At 37.7% G+C, this 24,246-nt stretch overlaps 1 protein-coding gene across 2 annotated transcripts in view; it reads left to right on the top strand.

Annotated features, from left to right (window-relative positions):
- The window catches only part of LOC140487907 (mediator of RNA polymerase II transcription subunit 13-like), a 239,854-nt gene that overhangs the window by 166,137 nt on the left and 49,471 nt on the right, over positions 1-24,246 (top strand). The window contains exons 8-11 of one of the 2 annotated variants that reach the window (XM_072587324.1): positions 7,070-7,232; positions 12,161-12,262; positions 16,374-17,108; positions 19,804-20,041. In XM_072587324.1, coding sequence (XP_072443425.1) covers positions 7,070-7,232; positions 12,161-12,262; positions 16,374-17,108; positions 19,804-20,041 — 1,238 coding nt within the window. The remainder of the gene's footprint in view (positions 1-7,069; positions 7,233-12,160; positions 12,263-16,373; positions 17,109-19,803; positions 20,042-24,246) is intronic. The other variant, XM_072587325.1, reaches the window with a different exon arrangement.

Raw genomic sequence — 24,246 nt, forward strand, 5'->3', positions numbered from 1 at the left:
CATCCAGCAGATGCATATTAAATGTTGTTGAGTTCTGTGCCTTTGATTTTTGAGTTCAGTGGTCTACTTTGGTGTCCAATACTTGTCCAAAATATTCCTATCTGGAATGTAATTTCATTTTTCTTCTTTCTTCCCCCAGTTCTGTTTATAAGCCATTTTTGTAGATTTATGCAATGTCTCTTCATAATTATCTTTCGTTATAGACTAACTTTTGTTATCTTGATCATAATTTTTATTTTGAATGTCTATAAACAGATCTAACAAAAAATTGTTTTCCTGATTGAACCCATATTTGATGTTATCACATGTAGTTATTCAGTTTTAATTATGTGTTGGATTATAGAAACCATGATCACTGGTGTGTCCTTTACCCTATAAAATAAGATCGCAGGATTTAATTGGAGGGTAGGGGGATGAGTTTTATTTGTTATACATGGTGCAAGGTTTCAGGATTTGTAGAGTACAGAGAAAATAATTCCTTTTGTAAGCATTTTGAAGTAATAACTTTAATCATTTCTGCGTTTCTCTTTCCCTCCCAACCCCACTTTGTGGAAATTTTAATGCAGTTCATTCGACTGTAGCAAGCTACGTAGATGAATAAATGCCAGAAGATTTGGACAGTTTTAGCCAAGTTTATTAAATGGTCATAAGTATTTTGGGGTTTGACTAAATAAATATTTAGGTCTGTCGCAAGATGTGTATATTGATTTATTTGATCTTAATGCTCTGAAAGTTGCTTTATCATGATTCAAGAGGATGTACCATTGGTGTTTTGTTTTCTGATTTGTTTTTTTTCCCCCATCAAGTACAACATCTGTTTTTCATCTATTTGTATTTACCATGTGATACAAAAATAAGTGCAAAATATTACAATTTCAATGTGACTACATTGATGTTTTAAATTGTGAAATTCTTCCAGTGAACTTTAATGTCTAACTCCTTTAATGGATGGTGATAGAAACTGCACGTTTTCTAACATTTATAAAGTGTTGAGTAAAATGTGAAAATAGAGACCCTTCTGTGTTTGGAATCATTCTGTAACTTGATGAACTGTTCAAACTTATCCATTAACAAAACTGACATAATATTTTAATCTCTTTGAAAAGTTACTTTTAATAAACCAGAGACGTTTGGGTATTGGACTAAACAATTTAGTATCCTGTATAAGTATTACCCCTATGTCAAATCTAACCTTTTAAGAAAAACTGTTGTCAATAGCACTGAGAGTTGTTAACAATGTTGATATAAATACACAATACCTGACTTTACTGATGCACTAAGACGGACGTTTAAAAATATAACTATTTAAGTATTATCTATTTTCTTCTATCCTGTCGCTATGTTTAAAATAAAGTACATTAAACTGCTTGTCCTCAAAATCTGCATTTTAAAAAATGCAAGTTGAGGCAAATACTTTAATTGGCATATCTTAAAAAGAAGAATCTATTGAGTATATTCAGTTTGTTTTTCTGGACATGGTGCACTGTAAACATTTGATTAAAAAGAACTCCAGAAATAGCAGTGACCTGTATACTTTAATCAGCTTTTTGGAATCACTGCGCAAAAATGGGTTGGCTTCATTCAATTTTGAACTCTGAGCTCCCCCTACTGATATTATCTGGCAATTGCAGGTATTTAGAATGTCTTTTGGTGTGGAAATTGGACAAATTGCGTTTGACTTGCACTTTTCATTTAGAATACTTTCTTCATGTATACTAATAGTATTTATTTCTATGTTTCAACTTGCAAATTGAGCCATGCTGAATGCAAAACATCAATACCAAACTGGTCCAATTAATCAGCAGCTAAATTCTGTAATGCCATAAGCAAATAATTCTACAGAATGGCGATTAATTATGGATTCTCTTTTTAAAACAAAATGAGGAAATTTATTTGTTTTTAAACCATCATCCAATTCCATAAATAAAACCTGGGATTTGTAGAGTTGCAGGAAGATTTTCTGTTTACTATTTATGTATTTTTCTTTGATAGGAACAGGAATGGCCCGTTAGTCCATTAGGTCTGATCCACCATTCTAGACCATGGCAGATCATGTCTTCAGTGTCAATTTTGGGATTATTTCCATATTTCTTCATGTCAATAGTCTCCAGAAATCTGTCCATTTCTGTCTTGAACCTGCTCAATGGTTGTGCCTCCCTAGCCCCATGGGGTAGAGAATTCCAAAGATTTGCAGCCTTCAGTGAAGAAGTTGCACTGTGTTAAATGTATCAGTGTTAAATTATCTCCCCCTTATCCTGAGGTTAGATCCTCAATTTTAAGAGGCACAGCTAAGGCAAACAGCCTATCTATATCCACACTGTCATGCCCAGCATGACTTTTGTAAATTTCAATGAAATCATCTTATTGTTAGAAATTCTACCCAAGACCGTCCTGTCGCCTCAGGGAGTAACTTGTTGACCCTTTGTAAAAATCTCACCACATCAGGATATAGTCCAACAGGTTTATTTGGAAGCACTAGCTTTCGGAGCACTGCTCCTTCAGGTGGTTGAACCTTTGTTGCATTTCCCCGGCAAGGATATATTTCCTTAGGCAAGGAAACAAAAAGTGTACACAAGACTCCAGGTGAGGTATCATCAAGGCTGTGTGCAACAGCAGTAAGACATCTTTGCTTCTGTACTCTCATTTCCTTGAAATGAATGCCAAAATACCATTTGCCTTTCTAGTTGCTTGTTGCACTTGTATATTAACTTTAAATGGCTCATGGACAAGGGTACTGAGATCATGTTGGACACTTGTACTTCCCAGTCTTCCACCACTTAATAAATATTCTGCTTTTCTGTTTCCTTGATCAAAATAGAGATCTGTCACACTTACTTACATTATATTTCATGTACCATATTCTGTCATTCATTTAACCTTGTCCAAGTCCTCCTGAAGCCACCTTGAACCTTCCTCACAATTTGCTTTCCCTTAACAATGATAAATGTTAGCCCATAACAGCTGGGGATAGGAGAATTTATAGTGGCAATTCATAGTTTGATATCATAAAATTTGGAAATATTATTTTTGATCCCCACATGTAAATCATTTACAAAGATTGGAACTGTTGTGGATCTAACACTGAAGCTTGTTATATGCCTCTCGTAACAGTAAACATCATAAGAATAATATGTTTATTCTCCCATTTGCTTTCTCTTCGCCAGTTTTCAATCCATGTATATTCCTTCAAATCTCTCGAGGGACTTTATACAACAAAAAACATCCTTCAAAAAAAATTGTCAAACATTATTTCCCTTTAAATCCATGTTAATTCTGCCTATCTTTTGCTGTTATTTTCCAAAAGTACTGTTATAAAGTCCTTTATAACAGATTCTAACACTTTATCTATGGATGGCATGTTAACCAGTCTTTTGTCCTCCAATATTCCTTTTCCTGTCCTTGAGTAGTGAGGTATTTGCTACCTACTAGTTAGCAGAAACATTTCTAGAAACTGTAAAATTATGCAAAATAAACTCCAATGCATTCACCATCCCTTTTGCTACTTCCTTCAAAACTCTGGGGTGATGGCAATCTGACCCAGGAAATTTATCAACTGAAATTTCATTAGCTAATTTTTCAAATGCTCCCTGTTTACAAATATTAATTTATCTTAGCTTTTCAGTTGCACACATTCCTTGGTCATCTGGTATATTTGAGAGATGCAATGCATTTAAGTTTCTCCACCATTTCCCTGTTTGCCACTATAAATTCTCCTGTCCCTAGTTCTTGTAGGCCAACATTTAGCTTTGTTAAACCTTTTCCCCTCTCACGTTGATAGAAACTTTTGCAATCTGCCTTTATGTTCCTCACTAGCTTGCATTCATGTTCTCTCTTCCCCTTCCTTATCAGTTTCTTGGCTGTTATTGCTGGGTCATGAATTGTTCCCATCTTTAGCCTCATCACTATTTCTGGCATTCTTATAATCAACTTCCTTTGATCTGATGTAATCTTTCACTTATTTTAGGTAACTTAACATCGGATTTTTCATGTCTAGGGTCATGGTGCTTAATTATTTTGAGAATTCGAATTATTAATTTAGATATGCGTGTGCCTAAGGAAACTTACCAAATGTGCTCAATTTAGGTGCATTGTTTTGAAATTTAGATTGAAGTTAACTCTACTCTGCTTCAGCAATCTGATTCATCTGTTGAAAAGAATTAACAATTTCTCCATTTGTCACTTGGAATTTGACACTCCCTGATTAAGATTTGTTACCGTTTTTGTGTGTGGTACTTCTATTTGTACACTCAGCTTTTATTGACTACCAAAACCTTTTGATATGGCATGTTATTAAATATCTTCTGTAAGACTAAGTGCATTGCATTCACTATAACCACTTTAGCCATGTCATTTACTCAAAGATCTCCAGTAAATTGGTTACTTATAATTTCTCTTTTGCAAAACCACCCTGACTCTGCCTGATTATCTTGAACTATTCTGTGTATCCTGCTATAATGGCTTTAGTAATGAATTTTAACATCTTTCTTACAGTAAATGTTATGTCAACAGGTCTGTAGTTTCCAGCTTTCTATCTCTCACAACTTTAGAAGAAATGTGTTGATTCACTATCTTTCAATTTAAAGGAATGGGCGGCACGGTGGTTAGCACTACTGCCTCACAACGCCACAGCCCCGGGTTCAATTCTCGCCTTTGTGCAAACTCCACACAAACAGTTGCCTACCTCCCTATGCTAAATTGCTCGTAGTGTTAGGTGAAGGGGTAAATGTAGGGTAATGGGTCCGGGTGGGTTGCTCTTCGGAGGGTCGGTGTGGACTAGTTGGGCCGAAGGGCCTGTTTTCACACTAAGTAATCTAATCAATCAAATGTACAAAATTTTAGAAAATTAACACCAATACATCACTTATTTCTAGTTGCTTCCTTTAAGACCCTAGAATAAATTCCATTAGGACCCAAGAATCTGCAGCTCCAACAATTTACTCTTACCACTTCTCTGGTAATTTTTAGTTTTCCAGAGTTTGTTCCCCTCTTCCATTTCCTGATTTAGAGCTATTTCTGGGATGTTACCTGTACCCTCTAAAGCGAAGCAGATGCAAAATACCTCTACGTCGCCTTATTTTCCATTATTTATTTCCCACATATGATTTAGTGCTCCCTTTTTATAATATCCATAGAAATGCTGATCTCCTTTCTATATTTATAGCTGTCTTTCACTAATGTTTCCCTCATTAATCTTTGCCATTCTTGGCGGTTTTCTGTATTTTGTAAATGGTCTGATTTACTACCCATCTTTCTGAAAATATATGCCTTTTCTTTAAGTTTGCTACAATCTTTACCTTTTATTTAATTAACCATAGGTGTAGATCTTCCCATCGGGACTTTTCCTCTTTGTTAGAGTGTATCTATTCTGAGTATCCTGAAGTAAGTGTGTTTACGACTACGTGTTATGACCTGTCCCTTAACCAAAGTTTTCATTACACTTCAGTTCTATTTTTATGCTTTTGTATTGCCCTTATTTGATTTTAAAGTATTATACTCTGACTCTCTGTTCAACCCCTCAAACTGGACTAAATATCAATTATAATATGATAATTACCACATAGGAGTGTCTTCACTATGAGGAAATTAATTAATTCCATTTTTTTTGCACAGTGCTAGATCTGGCCTGGTTTCTGAACAACTCCAGAATTTCCTATTTTCAGAATCTTTCCCAAAACATGCTATAAATTCTTCAACTCGGCTACCTTTACACAAATGATTTTTCTAAACTCTAGGTAGATTAAAATCCGCTATGATTAACACCGTATGTTTGTGACATGCTTTCACTGTTTTTCTTTAATCCATCCAACCATATATTTATTATATCATTTCTGCAAGTGACTTAATTACCTTTATCATTTCCTGGTTTACTATTTGCGAATTCTACACTAAGATTGACTGCTTAACCTACTACATGACACAGCTGTTAGTGTATGTCAGGCATCTGCTGATGCGATGGCAGAATGAAATGAATATTATGAAAATGAAATTAACAGCACAGTGTTGCCACTAACTCTCCAAAGTTGCCTGCACTTTGAAGGCAGTGGTGAGTGCCATCACTCTGCTCTCAACAAAAATTATGCAAACCAATGACTTAAATTTTATGATTAAGCATTAGAGGTTTCCCTTTTCGGGCAGAGATAAGAATGATTTTCTCTGAGGGTTGAGACTTTGGAACTGTCTGCATCAAAAGGTGGTGTGCATTGAATGTTAGTAAGACGGACATAGCTATGGTCTGGTTTGACAAGGGAACCAATATTTATTCGGGATGGGTGGGAATGTGGAATTCAAAACGCAAACAAATCAACCATACTCTGAGTGAATGGTGGAGCTTGCTCAAAGAACAAATGAATTCTGTTTCTTATTCATTAAATTGTGAAAATTCATAAAATGTGCAACTATTCTAGAGTAAATTAGTCATAGGGAAAAATGTCAGAAAAGAACATTCTGGTTGAGGTGAGTAATAGTAACTTCATACTGAAAATTGCCTATCAAGTTCAACACTGCAAGAAACAAAAGTACGTATCCTATTCATGATAATTGGACAGAAGTATGCTGTGTACACTGCAACAGGATGGCTAATACACTGAATGGCCTGATTAAGAAAGATTTTTGGAAATGCTGAAGTCGTCTGCTCTTTTTAATGTGCCACGTTGGTTGTCAGGAAACTTGTTCAACCAAAGTTGCCAAAAAAATACCCTTGTGGACTACTTAAACTTCATTACCTTCTCTTAGTGCTATGGTACATGATGAGGTTTCTTTCTGGGGAATGTAATGTTGCAATGTGTAAAATTCCACAACATGTCCTTGAGTTTAAGAAGCTTAGTAAAATTATTCTTGATTTAAAAACTTTCTCTGAATATTGGAAGCAAAATATATTTTACAGTAGTGGAGAAGTTTGGCAAGTTCCACTTTTGAATTATTTTTAGACTTCTCATTTAGGAAAAGTGTTTATCTCCTGTTAGCTTGAGGGAAGTTTTATCATTTAATAGATACAAAACCTTTAACTGAAGTCAATCTGAGGATTGTTATTTGGATGCTGTCAGGACTTTCCATGTTTGCTTTTTTTAAGCAGGTGATGGGATTGCATCGACTGTGACTGGTCAAATGAGTGGACAAGAAGGAGTGGCAACTGCATCAAGCCCAAAACACACTGGTCGAATTCCTCAGAAAGTAACCAATCAGATGGTTCAGAATGTCTGGAAAGAATGCAATGTGAACAAAACACAACTGAAGTAAGTTTAACTAAGCACGATGTGCCACAAAATGGTAAAATGTTAGGTGTGCACAATTCTGTTAGCAGGCAGAAATTCCTGTATACTTATATCCTCATACTTAGTGTTGTGGAGTCATACAGCATACAAACAGACCCTTTGGTCCAACTTGTCTGTGCCGACCAGACATCCCAATCTGACCTAGTCCCACTTGCCAATATTTGGCCCATATTCCCCAAACCCCTTCCTACTCACATACTCATCCAGATACTTTTTCAGTGTTCTAATTGTACCAGTATCCTCCACTTCCTTTGGCAGTTTGTTCCAAACACACACCACCCCGTGTGAAAAAATTACCTCTCCGGTCCTTTTTAAATCTTGCCCCTGTCACCATAAACCCATGCCCTCTAGTTTTGGACTCGCCCACCGTAGGAAAAAAGAACTTGACTATATGCCATGTTTATGCTCCTCATCTTATTAAACTCTATTGGTCATACCTCAGTTTCTGATTCTCCAAGGAAAAAATTGCTCCAGCCTATTCAGCCTCTCCCTTTAACTTGAACCCTTCAGTCCTGGCAGCATCATTGTAAATTTTTTTTCTGTACTGTCTCAAGTTAAACAACCTCAATCCTGTAAAAGGCCGACCAGTAGTGAATGCAATATTCTAAAAGTGGCATCACTAATGTCCTATACAGCTGCAGCATGATGTCACAACTCCTGTACTCTCAATTCTAACCAGTGAAGGCAGGCGTTTCAAACACTGCTTTCACTACCCTGTCTACCTGCAGCTTCACTTTAAAGGAAATTTGTACCTGCATCCCTAGGTCTCTTTGTTTGGTAACACTCCCCAGCACCCTATCATTAAGTGTATAAGTCGTGACCTGGTTTGTCTTACCAAAATGCAACACCTCACATTTATCTAAGTTAATCTCTATCTGCCACTACTCGGCTTATTGGCCCATCTGATAAAGATCCTGTTTGTCTGATCCACTACACCACCTATTTTGGTGTCATCTGCAAAGTTTATGAACCATTCTTCCTGTATTCTCATCTAAATCATTTTAGATAAATTACAAAAAGCCAATGGACCAGCACCAATCCTTGTGGCACACCATTGGTTACAAGCCTCCAACCCAAAAAGCAATGCTCTACCGTTACTGTTTTGTCTTCTGCCTTCAAGCAAATTTTGTATCCAGTTGGCTAGTTTCCTGATCCCACGTGATCCTATATTATTAACCAGTCTACCATGCAGAACCCTGCCGAGCACTTTACTAAAGACCGCATAACGTGTGCCACTCTGACATCAGCCTTTCCTGTCATCTGTTCAAAGAAAACTCAATCCAGTTAGTGAGGCATGATTTCCCATGCACAGTGCCATGTTGATTCTCCCTCATTAGCCCTTATCTTTCCACATGCTCATAAATCCTGTCCCTCAGAATTGCCTCCAATAACTTATCCACCACCGGCGTAAGGCTCACCCATCTGTGGTTGCCTGGCCTTTCCTTAGTCGTCTTTAAAAAATACTGGCACCACATTAGCCGACCTCTAGTCTTCCGGCACTGTACTTGTGGCTGTCGATGATACATGTATGTCATTAAGGGACCCAGTAATCTCTTCCCTTGCTGTGGTGTGCAGTCAGGATACAAATTACATAGGTGACTTCAAAAATGGCTGAATTTACACATTATTGAGTTTTACACACAAATTAGAGGTAACTTTATTGTATTATACTGTTTTACATGTGAATCCGTCCACTGTTGTACATGTCCACCCTAACTTAGCTCTACAAACAAGTTTACTGCAATTTCTGATCATCAGAGACTGTCCAAGTTAAGACTAGAGAATTAGGTCAAACCAGAAGGAGATAAATAGTGTCTTTTGATGTCAGAAATAATTTGGGTACAAAATTGATTTTTTTTTCCCAAAATAATAATAAATGATATCAACTGGCCTCCTATGCAAAGGAAGCCCTGTGGTTTTTGTCATTATGTTTTGGAACTTTGACCAACTTTAGTTTAACTCAGTAGTTTAACTAATGCTCTTGTAGTTGTTATAACTCTTGCCCCTCTTTTGATCAATTTAGAGCTAGCCTTCTCCCTAACAGCATCTTTGAAATCACCGTAAAGTACTTGTTAATTATCCATGTTAAAGAGTTTTTATTCTGGACTTCATGTGTGTTACTTTGTTCCATTTCAAGGTTTACAAATCAATTCATCAACAGTTGCAGAAAGGTCATAGTAAAATGATAATGCCCATTGTTGACATCTATTTGGAGGTATCATCGAACGTCTGTAGAATGGATCAATAATATTAAGATCAGGAGCAATATGCTACTGTGTTAGTTGGATGTGCCTTATAGATTAGCCCATTGTAGTTAAGTAAACCAGAGTATAAGTTTTAGTTTCACACCATCATGCGGTACTGTTAAATTTAATAAGAAAGCATACTGTTAACATGTAACATTGTATAGATGGTAACATTGTTTTTGTGACTATTTCATCAATATGTTCTGCATTTGCACCAGTGACAGTAAACTCATTTGGAGAAAAGATTCAATACTAGTGCTTGCAACCTAGAGAAATGATAAGATCTAGAAGAACTTCTATCTTTTTTTCTGATACTCTTTTGTGTACTTATTTCATGCAAGGGTGAAATCCTATTTTAAAAGTAATCTTTATAGGGTAAAAAGGTCAAATGACTCCTGAGCAATAACGTGGAATAAATGGACATCACGGGACTTTACTGTCAGAAGCCTTCGAGCTCACAAATGTCTGTCTGTGTATATATCTTTTGAGAGTCTATAATTAAATCTGTTTCCTTGATCAGCAAGTCTGAAGTCTTCGTGGTTGTTGCTGCTCACTCCAGTATATTTTCAGTATGTATTGCACAGTACATTATTGCAGTATTTCAATTCTTCAAAAAATCTCATTGATGTACCAAGATAGAATGAGATAATAGGTACATGGGCAAAAGGATACAATTCAAGTCAGTCTAAAAGACCCTTAAGAATCATGTGCAAGGTAAACCTTGTTACTGATTTTACAATGAGCTTTTTTGTCCTAGAACTTTATCTGCTCACCATGTATTCCAGGTTGTATCAATTCACTGTGAAAACAAAGACTTTTACTCATCATGCCTTTTTTCTTTAAATCTATGCCCTCTGTTCTTGATTGTTAAACAATACTTCTACCAAATCATCTTTTCTGTAAGGAAAACAGTCCTAACTTATACCATCCATCTTCATAACTACAGATGGTCATTGCTGAAACCATTTTTTAATTGATCCTTTTTACACCCCCTAATTGTCTTCAGACTATGCAGAACAATAGCTGTATTTAATTTTGTGGTACTAAAACTTAATACCCAACCTTATGCAGCCAGTGGCTCTAAAATGATACCAGGGATATAGCTTCACATTTTTGAATCAGATTTTCAAAAGAAACACATTCCTGATGGTTGCTGCAGGCCTGCCAAAAGGAACTGATGGTACGAACTTCACAACTTTGTGGCTTTTGGCAGGTGTTTAAAAAAATAAAATTTGAATCTCAAAGTTGCCCAAAGGTCAGAAGCAGCAGCACAGCAACTGCCTTTCTTTCCCTACACCTGAAGCAGAAATTGTGCTGTTTGTCACTGTTCAACTATGTGTCAGGTGCTTAACACCGGTTGCTGATTTTTATGGTTTATTACATTTCACCTATACCAGCTCACTTTCCTGGAACTCTTTGTCACATCATTCAGCCTAATGTGATCTGAGTATTTGCCAATTTTGTGTGTTTATAAGTTAAAATCCTACATTCTTGACATTTGCGAACAGTTATTTCCCAGGAAAACTAGATAAGCTCATCTAGTCTGAATCTTCACATTTGATCCACACTTAGGCTTTTATAACATGCACGGGAGGGTAATAGTGAAATGATAATGTCAGTGGACTAATAATGCAGTGGAATATGTTCAGAAAAATCTGGAGTATAAAACTAGCCTCATTAATGATGCCATGAAACTACAAAAGGTTGTCATAACCCATCTGGTTCACAAGGCAGGGAAGTTTGCTATGTGACTCCAGAGCCAAAGTATTGTGGTTGATTCTTAATTGACCTTTGAAGTGAGCTCACAAGCTACTTATTTCAACAGCGATTGAGTGGGCAACAAATGCCAGCAACACCCACATTCCATGAAAGAATAAAGAAAAAGTGGACAGTTCTAATGATTTCAATTTGGAATAATTACCTAGAGAATATTGCATGCATCTTTGTCTTCACTTATGAAAATTTACTTTAAGCAAAAGATACCAAAATTTCTTGTGCCTACAAGAAGAAGCATTCTTAAGTTTAGCCAATTTCCATTTCATTAAAGTATATAAATGAGATTAGATTAGATTTCCCGACAGTATGGAAACAGGCCCTTCGGCCCAACAAGTCCACACCGGCCCTCTGAAGAGTAACCCACCCAGACCTAGTCCCCTACCCAAATTTACCCCTGATTTATGCACTTAATGCTATGGGCAATTTAGCGTGGCCAATTCACCTAACCTGCACATCTTTGGAATGTGGGAGGAAATAGGAGCACCCAGAGGAAACCCACACAGACACTGGGCGAATGTGCAAACTCCACACAGACAGCTGCCCAAGATGGGAATTGAGCCCAGGTCCGTGGCACTGAGAGGCAACAGTGCTAACCACGGTGCCACCATGCCGCCCTAATTAGAAACTTCATATAATTTAATGAAAAGAAAATTAAATTGAAGAATCTCTAATTTTTAAAATTTTAGAAGGCATTTGCCAACAATGCCAGCATTGGTATCAATGGAAGATAATTCATAAAATGAAACATTAAATCTTGAGCAGCAAAATTTGATCATCCATGTAATAATGTCTTAAGTTGGGAAGTTGAATATTTTAAGAGGCATGAACAGTGTCACTGACTTGTTTTTTAATACGCATGTATTAAAGAAGACATTCAACTAGTGAAAATTCTGAGGAAGAGATGGCCAGCAATGCTGCTTCCTGGGATTTTACAGAGCCTGGCCAAAGAGTGAATTGTTCTTGTTCAAGGTAGGATATTGCTTCATATTTAGCACACACATTTTGTGCATTGCTCTGCTTCTGAGAGTCCGAGGATGGCATTTTGAATATTCCCTGACCCCAGACTGTCTTGTTGAAGCCGAAGCACCATATAGAAATCTCCAACTGGATAGATGAGGCTGGATTGCACAGCAGATGTTGCTATTCTCCCCTCCCCTCCAAATCTTGCAACAATCTTCTGCTTGTCAAATAATAGCACATTATGAATCAAGTGAAAAATGCTAGTCAAGGTGACTTTCCTCTTCCTTCTCGCTCTTCTCACCTATTCCATCCCCATTCCCAAAATAAAAACACTCGGTCCTAAACCACCAGAAGAAAGGAACGTCACCCCATTGTGATGTAAGAAGTATCACTTCAGGTAGTTACGTACAGATCTTCGGTAAACTCAGGGTTCCATTCACTACTTCTGGGTGGTAAATTTTCAACTGCTTGTCCCAAGTGTTTGTTTTGATTAAACCTAAACTGCCAAATATTGCAAAATTTATACATCACTGTTATGATAATCATCTTATTCTTTTATCAAATTTAATTTGTCTGTCCAACGTAGCTAGACTTGAACTACAACTAACTGTTTCTTATTGATGGAGAATGCTGGTCAATAGAATTATAGTTATAACATTCACTTTGAAGTAATATTTTGACCTAATCTTGACTAGACCAGGTAAAGTATAAAAGATATTTGAAACACTGTAGAGGTTTTAAGCAGTGACATGACAAAGGATAACTCTCGGGAGAAATCATTGTAGCATTTGCATCTACGATGACCATTTTCTGAAAGAAAAACTAGCACTAAAATCAATTGACTGTTGTGCTTATATTAAAGATACAGGTTTGATGGTATCAGCCAGTGTTTCACAAGAGAGGGGATTGTAGTTGACTTTTAAGAAACCTGCTTTACTGTGTTCTTCATTTGGGTCAGGTTGCCTTCCATTTGCCATGATGCTTTGTTGTAGTTAGAAACTGAAAATGGTATCCCCCGCATCTTCTGTCTATTATTTATATAATTTAGTACTATTTTGATCAGTTGTTCAAGAGAGTTATAGAAGGACGGCCATCAGTTTTTGGAAGTTTTGCATGAAATATGTACTTGCAAAAAAAAATTCCCAAAATATTTAATTTCATGGTTTTTTTTTCCCCCAACCCCTTTCTGACCTTTTGCTACTTGGAGCTGCTTCTGAAATTGCTATTTCCTTCCAACATACTTTTCAGGGTTCAAGAACTCAAGGTGTGGTGCAAAGTGACATCTTTCTCGAATAGAATGCAGGGAGATCTACCTCAGGAGACTTTGTAGTACCATTAACTTTTTGGGAGACAATTTCTTCTCTTGGCCCAAAGTTAATTACATTCATTTGTGTATAAGAAAGACTTTTTAAAAAAAAATTCTATGTCTTTTAAACTATGCTTTTCACAATTATAAGACAATCCCTTATGCTGTACAGTTAATTAAATGTTTTGAATGTTCTTCTCTGAAATAGTGCCTTGTTGTCTCAATGTAAAGATTCTGAAAGTGCTTTCAAGATTCTGCCACACTCTTAGTACAGTCCTGGAGTTTAGCTTTTTTTTGTGCTCCAGTGTTCGAGTGAGTCTTTAACCCATAGTCTTCTGCCCAATGATAATAGTGTTGCCAACTCTGTTAATAAATCCATCTCCACTGCTGTATGTCAGACATAGTGTTAAATAACGTAATTGTCCAACATAGTCAGAGAACAGACGCTCGCATTTTGTCTGTACAATATTCGTACTGTGGATCATCAACCTTCTTTCAGCTTCAGCCACTTTGCAGCGTTGATATTGGTGCAGACTCTACAATGTAATCAATCTAATTTTGTTTTGCAATTTTTGGTATTGCTGTTTCAATATTGGGTTTAAATAAATGAGGTTAACTGTATGTGGAGTCTGTGTGGGTGGAATTGAGGAACCACAAAGGCAAAAAAACCGTAATTGGAGTTGTGTACAGACCTCCTAACAGTGGTCAGGACCAGGGACGCAACATGTACCGGGAAATAGAGAAGGCATGTCAGAAAGGCAAGGTTACATTGATCATGGGTGACTTCAATATGCAGGTGGACTGGGTAAATAATGTTGCTAGTGGATCTAAAGAAAGGGAATTCATGGAATGCTTACAGGATGGCTTTTTGGAACAGCTTGTCATGGAAATAGGAAATAGCAGGAGAACTTAACAAGTACTTTGCGTCAGTTTTCACAGTGGAAGACATGAGTAATATCCCAAAAATTAAAGGGTGTCACGGGGCTGAGTTGAGTATGGTTGCCATTACAAAAGAGATAGTGCTAGAAAAGTTAAAAAGTCTTAAAATTGATAAATCTCCTGGCCCCGATGGGATACACCCTAGAGTTCTGAGAGAGGTTGCTGAGGAAATAGCAGAGGCATTGGTTGAGATCTTTCAAGAGTCACTGGAGTCAGGAAAGGTCCCGGATGATTGGAAGATGGCTGTAGTAACCCCCTTGTTCAAGAAAGGATCAAGGCAAAAGATGGAAAATTATAGGCCAATCAGCTTAACCTCGGTTGTTGGTAAAATTCTAGAATCCATCATTAAGGATGAAGTTTCTAAATTCTTGGAAGAGCAGAGTCTGATTAGAACAAGTCAACATGGATTTAGTAAAGGGAGGTCATGCCTGACAAACCTGTTGGAATTTTTTGAAGAGGTAACAAGTAGGTTAGACCAGGGGAACCCAGTGGATGTGGTCTATCTGGACTTTCAAAAGGCCTTTGATAAGGTGCCACACGGGAGACTGCTGAGCAAGGTGAGGGCCCATGGTGTTCGAGGTGAGCTGCTGGGATGGATTGAGGATTGGCTATCTAACAGAAGGCAGAGAGTTGGGATAAAAGGTTCTTTTTCAGAATGGCAGCCGGTGACGAGCGGTGTCCCGCAGGGTTCGGTGCTGGGGCCACAGCTGTTCGCATTATATATTAATGATTTGGATGAGGGAACCGGGGGCATTCTAGCGAAGTTTGCCGATGATACAAAGTTAGGTAGACAGGCAGGTAGTACTGAGGAAGTGGGGAGGCTACAGAAGGATCTAGACAGGTTGGGAGAGTGGTCCAGGAAATGGCTGATGGAATTTAACGTGAGCAAGTGCGAGGTCTTGCACTTTGGCAAAAAGAATATAGGAATGGACTACTTTCTAAATGGTGAGAAACTTAATAAAGCCAAAGCACAAAGGGATCTGGGAGTGCTAGTCGAGGATTCTCTAAAGGTAAACATGCAGGTTGAGTCTGTGATTAAGAAAGCGAATGCAATGTTGTCTCTTATCTCAAGAGGGTTGGAATATAAAAGCAGAGATGTACTACGAAGACTTGAGAAAGCTCTGGTTAGGCCCCATTTGGAGTACTGTGTCCAGTTTTGGTCCCCACACCTCAGGAAGGACATACTGGCACTGGAACGTGTCCAGCGGAGATTCACACGGATGATCCCTGGAATGACAGGTCTAGCATATGAGGAACGGCTGAGGATACTGGGATTGTATTCGTTGGAGTTTAGAAGATTAAGGGGAGATCTAATAGAAACGTACAAAATAATACATGGCTTTGAAAAGGTGGATGCTAGAAAATTGTTTCTGTTAGGCGAGGAGACTAGGACCCGTGGACACAGCCTTAGAATTAGAGGGGGTCATTTCAGAACGGAAATGCGGAGACATTTCTTCAGCCAGAGAGTGGTGGGCCTGTGGAATTCATTGCCACGGAGTGCAGTGGAAGCCGGGACGCTAAATGTCTTCAAGGCCGAGATTGATAGGTTCTTGTTGTCTAGAGGAATTAAGGGCTACGGGGAGAACGCTGGCAAGTGGAGCTGAAATGCGCATCAGCCATGATTGAATGGCGGAGTGGACTCGATGGGCCGAATGGCCTTACTTCCACTCCTATGTCTTATGGTCTTATGGTATGTTATGAATGCAATTTTTCTGTAATAGTTGGAAAAAGTATTTAGACTTTTCAAAGGAAGTTTTCATCAGTGTTCGTCTCTCAATTATGTCTGACACACTGCTACACATAGTCATGTTTGAAATTGTGCTTTATTCATTCCATTGTTGTCAAATATGACCTCTGACTATTGGTATTTTTCAGGCAAAAGCTTCTAAAACAGCGAAGTACAACGGGCGCAAACCGCCCTCCACCCATCTCTCAGCCTGGCTTTAATGCTGGTCTCCCTTCCGCTTCTTCTTTGCCATCATCTGCGTCTTCTAAGCACAAAACAAATGAGAAGCAGGAAAAGGGAGATAAGCAGCAGAAGCGACCTATGACTCCATTTCATCATCGACCTTCGTTAACTGATGAGCTTTGCATGGAGCAAGATCCAACAGGACAGAAGCTTGGATTAGTTGGTATTGATGTCTCCTTGGAAATGCACAGCAGCAGGAAGTATGGCAAGCCAGCATCTGGACATCCAGGAAACCAGAGCAAGCCACTAAATTTGAATCCTATGGATTCTCCACATTCTCCCATCTCTCCACTTCCACCAACGCTCAGCCCCCAACCGAGAGGTCCAGAAGCAGAAGGTTTGGAAGGTGCTCCGGAGCCCATTAATCCATTACTATATAGTAATGGTCTAGAACTTCAGGCAATCCCCAGCCTTGATGATAAGACTGGGCTTTTATCACAAAGACTACCACCAGTGCCGGAGGTCAGCGAGACTACTCTATATAGTGGTATCACTGCACAAAATTTGGAGTCATCAGACAGAATCTCATGGCAGTGTTATAAGACTCCGACCCATGTAGAGGGAGAGTTCAGGCCACCAGAACTGCACTGTGACAGATGTGACAACAAAATTGATAATCCAGATGGTTCAGCACTAAGACGGTAATATTTGTGGTATATTGTTTCTTTTGTTTATTTCGCTTGTTTCTTTATTGCATCCAAGTTTTTCAGTTGATCCATTGAAGTTTGATTTGAGGTTATTTTAAATGGAGGTAATCCATGATCTACCCATTTATAGGGGTTCATTTGTTTTAAAACTAAGGTTTAAAGAGTATTTGATGCATTATTTAAAACTACTATTTAACACGAGCTAAATCGAAATCAAAATCAAGATGGAGGCTCAGTGACTGATAAATAGGGCAATGGACCGTTTAGGTGAAATGGTCAGTAGGCATTTGGACTCTGAATCAATTTGTGTCTTGCATGATCAAATTGTAAACTTAAGGGCAGTAGACGCAAGCAATTTCTCAATTGTCTTCCTGAATCCAACTTTATAGTTGAAATGATACTTAAAATTCAAATATGGTTTTTTAAAAACAATTGGATTGCACTGCAGGCTCTGTTGTAGTTAGTTTTTTTTTGTACTTTGGTCACTGATAAAACAGTATCTACATATTTGCACACCACCCAAACCTTGAGCATGTGCATGCACCCTTAAACATTTCAGTGGTATTGCGTAGTGGACCTTTTCACTTTCTCAAATGCTAAACACTTCGTTAACCAGTACCTGATCAGTTCAAATTCAAAAATTTACCAATAATTAAGCATATTTACCACATTCTTCTTTTTAAAAAAAACTATAAAATGCAAATTGCATTGTTTAGCAATTTGGGCTGTGTAAGTGTCAGGCTGCTTTTCAATAAGTACTTTAGTCCTGAATGTTTTGAGTGAATTTGAGAGAGTGCGTGTAATATGATTTTGTTTTTCCTTTATTTTTCAAATGTGATGCTGCAAAAGACTATATATTTCATCAAGATTATTTCTGGAAAATAGAGGCTTGAATTTCTCAGGAATTCTATAAATCTGGAGGATGAATGAAATTGAATGGGAAAACTGAAATGGCATTTAATGGGATAATAACTGAAGATTAATGAGAGGAAATTGAATTAGTTACCTTTCTTGCGTAGGAAGTATGGAACAAAAAAAGGGTGAAAATATAAATGAAACCTAGTAAAAGAAAGGAGGAAAAATAGCAAAGGAGAGTGACTACTTAGAACTGATATGTAAGTGGATATTTTTGAAGAAATGGGATATATATTACTTCATGAACTACAGTACTAAGGAACAAGGTTACTATGAAATATCTTACAAAATTTTAAATTATTTGTGCAGGCATTCTCATACTGGTGCCTCAGGTATTATTCAAGATTCTATTTTTGGACACCACTAGTTATTTACATGCCATCCCTTGGTGACAGCATCCAAAATAATTCGGGTTTTGCAAGTATGCTGACAACATCAAACTCTAGCTTACCAACCTCTTGTGCAACTCTTACTGTTGCTAAATTATAAAAGTAATTTAAAATGCACTAGTGCATAATCAGAAGTTTCCTCCAGTTGAACATTGCGAACAACTCCCCTGTTTTTGGCCGCTGTTCCATATTTTGACAAGCTTACTAATTCCATTCCTCTTGTGGCCAGACTCTGAAACTGAACCGATCTGTTCACAACCTTTATGTTACATTCCTGATAAAGGGCTTATGCCCGAAACATTGATTCTCATGCTCCTTGGATGCTGCCTAACCTACTGTGCTTTTCCAGCACCACACTCTCGACTCTGATCTCCAGCATCTGCAGTTCTCACTTTACATTTGACTCCTGGATGAGCTGTCTAGTTCTAGAACTCCTGTCTAGTTCTTCATCTGCTAAAATACTCATTCATGCTTATGTTTTCTTTGCGCTTGTGTATTCCAATGCAATGATGGTTGGTCTCCCATGTCCTGTCCTCTAACATAGGCATTAACCCTCCCTATCTCCTGTAACTCCCCTCCACCCCCACAACCATTTGAGATGACCAAGATCCTTTAATTCTCGTCTCTTGAGTATCCCCAATTTTAATTGCTGTGCAATTTGTGATAATGCCTTCAGCTCCCTCAGTGCTAAGCTCTGGAATTCCCCCTCTGTCTTTTCATCTCTATCTCACCCTCCTGGAAGCTCACCTTTTTAAATCTATCCCTTAGGTATAGCTTTTGGTCTTCGTGCACTTCATATTTGGCTTGGTTTCATATTTTGTAATAATTTAGTGAACTTCTCAAAATGGTTTATTATGTTAAATATGTTGTATAATCTCAGGGCAGGCATGGTGTCTCAGTGGTTAGCACTGCTGCCTTTCAGCACCAGGGATCCGATTCCAGCCTCCGATGACTGTGTGGAGTTTGCACATTCTTCCTGCGTCGACATAGGTTTCCTCCGGGTGCTCTGTTTTCCTCCTATACTCCAAAGATGTGCAGGTTAGGTAATTGGTCTTGCTAAATTACCCACAGTCTTCAGGGATGTGTAGGCTAGGCGCATTCGTCAGGGGAAATGTAAAGTAATAGGGTAGGAGAATGGGTCTGGATGGGATACCCTTCAGAGGATCGGTGTGGACTCGTTGGGCCAAATGGCCTGTTTCCACACTGTAGGGATTCTACGATGAGAAAACTTGGTGATCTTTGCATTTTATATTTCTAGTTTAATTCCTCCAAATTGCCTTTTCAACCTCTTTTCTAATCTGCTCATAATCTTTACTGATGTTGACTGAGTTGTTTATTTCCAATATTTTCTGCTTTTCATGTAAAATTCTTTGCTTCACTTTTAGACTTCTAGCACAGCCTCATAAACGTTTCAAAGTTTCAGAAGAAAGAATACAAATGCAAATCCAGGAAATGAATTATCTGGATCCAACTAGACTTATCCAGCAGCATAATGAAGGTCCTGGAGAACTTAATGACCCTTACACTTTTGTGGATGGTGATATTGAATACAGCTTCACTTCAATTAAGAAGTCAAAACTTGGATCTGAGAAAGATCCATCAAAGAAATCTCAACCGAACAAGGTAACATTTTAAAATCATTATGTAATAATGTTTGCAGGTGTGCATCTTATCTTGAGATGCATTTTCATCATATATAATTTTTTGTTCATGATTGGACTGTTTATATCAACATTATGAAAGATGGAACATTGATTAAAAGCAGATGGTTCCTGAATGTTTGCCATTATATCACAGTGGGGACAATTATTAACTTTAGAATCTTATTTCAGTGCTATAATTTATTTTCCTTTGAATCTACTTTTACTATTTTATGTATCTGAGCCAAATGCCAAAAACTTTCATCAGTACAATATTGTTCTCAAATTTGGCACATCAGCATGTTTCCATATTGTGGAAATTCTTTTAAACCTCGAGACATAAATGATTCTGAGACTGCGTGCATGCAGTTCTTGGGTAGGAAAGTCTATGTTTATTTTGTACAAGTCTAATTTAGTTCTGAGTTTGCACTTAAACTAACTACAGTTTAATGCCATGCAGTTGCCAGCCTTAAACCAGGTTATTTTCAAGAATTTCAGTGAAAGTTGCTGAAACTGATCCTTTATTAAGCGCATCCGATAGGCCTTTTGTGCTAGGACCATATAACCTTAACCGGTTTAAAGTGGTTCAGCACTTGAGTGTGACTGAAAGTTCTGGAGCTAACTGCTTCAGGAAGTTGAATGGAGAAAGGGAAAGAGGTTTTCTGTTGTCTTTGCCAAAACATTTTCAGCCTCCAGGACTTGATTCTTAGTCCGTTACAAAAGAAAAATCTAATTAATGAGTATCTAAGTGATTAAGGTTTTTTTCATTCCTAAGGTTCAAAGTCTATAGCAGCTAGTGGAAAGGCTAATGAAATATATAGAAATATATTTAAATACAAAGTTACATGTAATAATTAAGCAGTTACTTAAAACAAGTTAAAGATGGTTTCAAGGTATGTGTGTTCCTGGATACCTGTTTATTTCAGAGCTAATACGTTGTAGCCAGTGTTTAAAGATTTCACTCAGACTTTCAATTGGAGGCCGAATTGCAGACACTGCATCCTAGAAGGGGAAGTTACCTGGATCTTTTTGTGCCAGAAGGCAGTCACACCTCTTGGAGTCGGTACTCTGGTAGAGGGATAATAGGGAGCAGTGTATTCAGTGTTCAGTACAGCACAGAACATGAGTCCTTGCAGTTGTAATGCCTGCCTAGTTCTAGGGTTAAGAACCTTTGCTCAAGACTGGAGAGCTACCTGATGAAGGAGCAGCGCTCTGAAAGCTTGTACTTCCAAATAAACCTTTAGGACTATAACCTGGTGTTGTGTGAATTTTAACTTTGCAGTAGAAAGGGGAGGAACCAATAATTGTGGTCCATGTAGTTACCAGCAATTCAGGCAAGATAAAGGAGGAGATTCTGCATAGTCAGCGTGAGGAGCTAGTTGCCAAATTGCATAGTAAAGCCTCAAAGTTCATAAATACAGAAAGAATTGCAGATGCTGTAAATCAGAAACTAAAACTGAAATTTCTAGAAAAGTTCAGCAGGTCTGAAGCATCTGTAAAGAGAAATCAGAGTTAACGTTTCAGGTCCTCTGAGGGTTCTGAGGTCTTCTGTTTTTGTTTCAAAGTTCATTATCTCTACATTATTGTGAGAGCTGCATGCACATTGTCATAGGGCACTCGGATTAGGCAGATCAGGAAGAAATGGCTTCCTGTTCATGAGACACTTTTGCTGGGAAAAAGTGGGATCTGTACCGATTGGTCGGCCTCCACTTGAACCATGATGTGGGCAATGTTGTTGCCAACTGCATCACTAAGGAGGTGGGCAGGATTTTAAACTGAATGGTGGAGAAGATGTAATATATCAAAGAGTGCAGTCAAGGATAAAGCGAAGGATATAAATACAGGAAATGATAAACAGCTTATGAATCTGAGTCTGCTAACAAATAGGAACTAGAATTTACAAAGCCTCAAATGATAGAGATTTTGTATCTGAATGCAAATAGCATTCGAAATGAAACTGTGTGTAATTAGAAATGAAGTATAATCTGGTAGTTGTTAGAAACTTGGCTGCAGAATGATCTAAATCTTGAATATTACAGGACATTTGGGAATAACAGGAAATTAAAAGTGGCGGGATGGCTATGTTAGGTAATGATCGTATTAGCACAAAAGAGAAGGGTGACCTAAGTTTAAGAAACCAAACCATGGAAGTGGTTTGGATAGAATTTAGAAATGCTGAAGTTAGGAAGTCAATTTTGGGAGTGGTGTACAAGCCATAACGCTAACCCCACAGAAGGATGGGCTTAAAGCAATAAATAATGAGAGCTTGTCAGAAACTGTAATCATGGGGAGATTTTGGGCAAAGTCAAATGCACAATGGAAGCATAAATGAGTTGGCATTTTAGAATGGCACATTTGTAGCTGACTAGTGAACAGGCTATCTTTGACCTGGTATTGTGAAATGAAATCACATTGATTAGTGGTCTTGGTCAAGGTGTCCCAAGTAGCAGTGATTACGATATGATTGAATTTTACATTCTGTGATTTGAGTGAAATGCTTTTAAAGCTCAAATGCAAGTGGAATGGAAGTTTCAGACTATGGTTATGATCTTGTTTAAGGCAATGGTTCATTTAAATGTGCATTTAATTTATATTACTAACATTTCATCTCTAAATAGTCAAAAACTGTCGACTGTATATTGTTCACAATGAAGGACATTTCATAAGGATAAGATCATCTTTGTGTGAAAAGTTGCAGGGATGATTATGGTTTTAAAAGCCTAAAACCACTTTTTTATAAAAAGCTGGCATGCTTATTTGAATCAAATATTTGAATCGTTCCATTGATTTTACTGAAACATTATTGTCACTTAACAGCTTGATCTATTCAGTGCTGTTATTTTTTAGTTTAGATCTGTGTGCCATTTGATCCATTGGTCAAGTTTCAAATTTTTCTTTAAAATTTAGTTGTAAGTTAGTTACTTTTGGGAGGAATTATCTGGTTACTTGCCTTCAGCTTTTAAACAGGGCACTCTGTTATGGGGACAATATTATTAAGCTCTGGTTGCCCTGTTATAGGAAGGATACTATTAAGCCAGAGAGAGTTCAGAAGAGATTTACTTGAACGTTATTAGTTATGAAAGTTGAGTTATATTGAAAGGCTGGATAGGCTGGTACCTTTTTCCACTGGAGTGTAGGAAGTTCAGAGGTGACCCGATAGATATTTATAATATTGTGAGGCATATGGTTAGGGTTAATGGTAGGTATCTTTCCCTGAAGGGATGGGTGATTTCAAGATTAGGAGGTGTATTTTTAAGATGAGAGGAGAGAGATTTAATGAAGACGTGAGGTGGTTCACGTGTGCAATGAACTTCCTGAGGAAGTGGTGGATTGGGCACAGTTACAATAATGAGAAAGAAATAGATCTAAGGCTATTTTTAAGAATTTAAATAAGGTACTAAAGCAGATCTGGCTAAAATGAATGGGCAAATTAAGTTAATGGGTAGATCAATATCAAATGTAACTTCTTGTCCTCCTTTTGAACCAAAAAACAAGAAAATGTGGGCCAGTTATTTTAACATCACAGGGAAAATATTAAAAGCTTTTACTTATGCATTTGTTAAGTAAAGGCAGACCATCCTTTGAATGTGTTCACCTGTAACAGATTGATGACTGCAGAGGTAAATGTGTTTTTACTTTTAGTTTTTTGGTAATTTACTTAAAATAGAACAGAGTAACTTTTGAACAGTGTTCAACATCATTTCCAAGAAGCCATGTAACATGAGCTCAGTGGTTAAATGAACTGTCGAGAGAATTAATTGTTCAATGTTTACCAAGTTCAGCTTTATGATATCCAGAAACTGATGGCTTGAGGCCACTGACAGGTTAAGTTTAGAAAAGAAGTTGTTAAAGCAGCAGAGCAAATTTATGTTTATAGAAGCCTGATGGCTGAGAGAGTTAGCCTGTCTGGCCATGTCAGAGCGGAAAATAAGTAGTGAGCTATTTCAGCAGTCTAGGAATAAAACGGGAACGAGTGAGTTAGTCTGCATTTGTGTGTCTCTGGGAGAATGAGAGCTAATCCTATCTGACGAATGTGCAGAGAGTCAGTTAAGTACAATGTCTTAAAAATGAAGATGGTAGTGATACTTGAGTTTGAAAAGGGTATCGCTGGGAAAAGAGTTGAATTTTTATTTTAGTTGTTTAAGATGGCACTATTCTGAAATATATGAAGTTGCATTTTCTTTTGTG

The sequence above is a fragment of the Chiloscyllium punctatum genome, chromosome 17 (assembly GCF_047496795.1).
Source record: "Chiloscyllium punctatum isolate Juve2018m chromosome 17, sChiPun1.3, whole genome shotgun sequence".
Classification (NCBI taxonomy): Eukaryota; Metazoa; Chordata; class Chondrichthyes; order Orectolobiformes; family Hemiscylliidae; genus Chiloscyllium; species Chiloscyllium punctatum.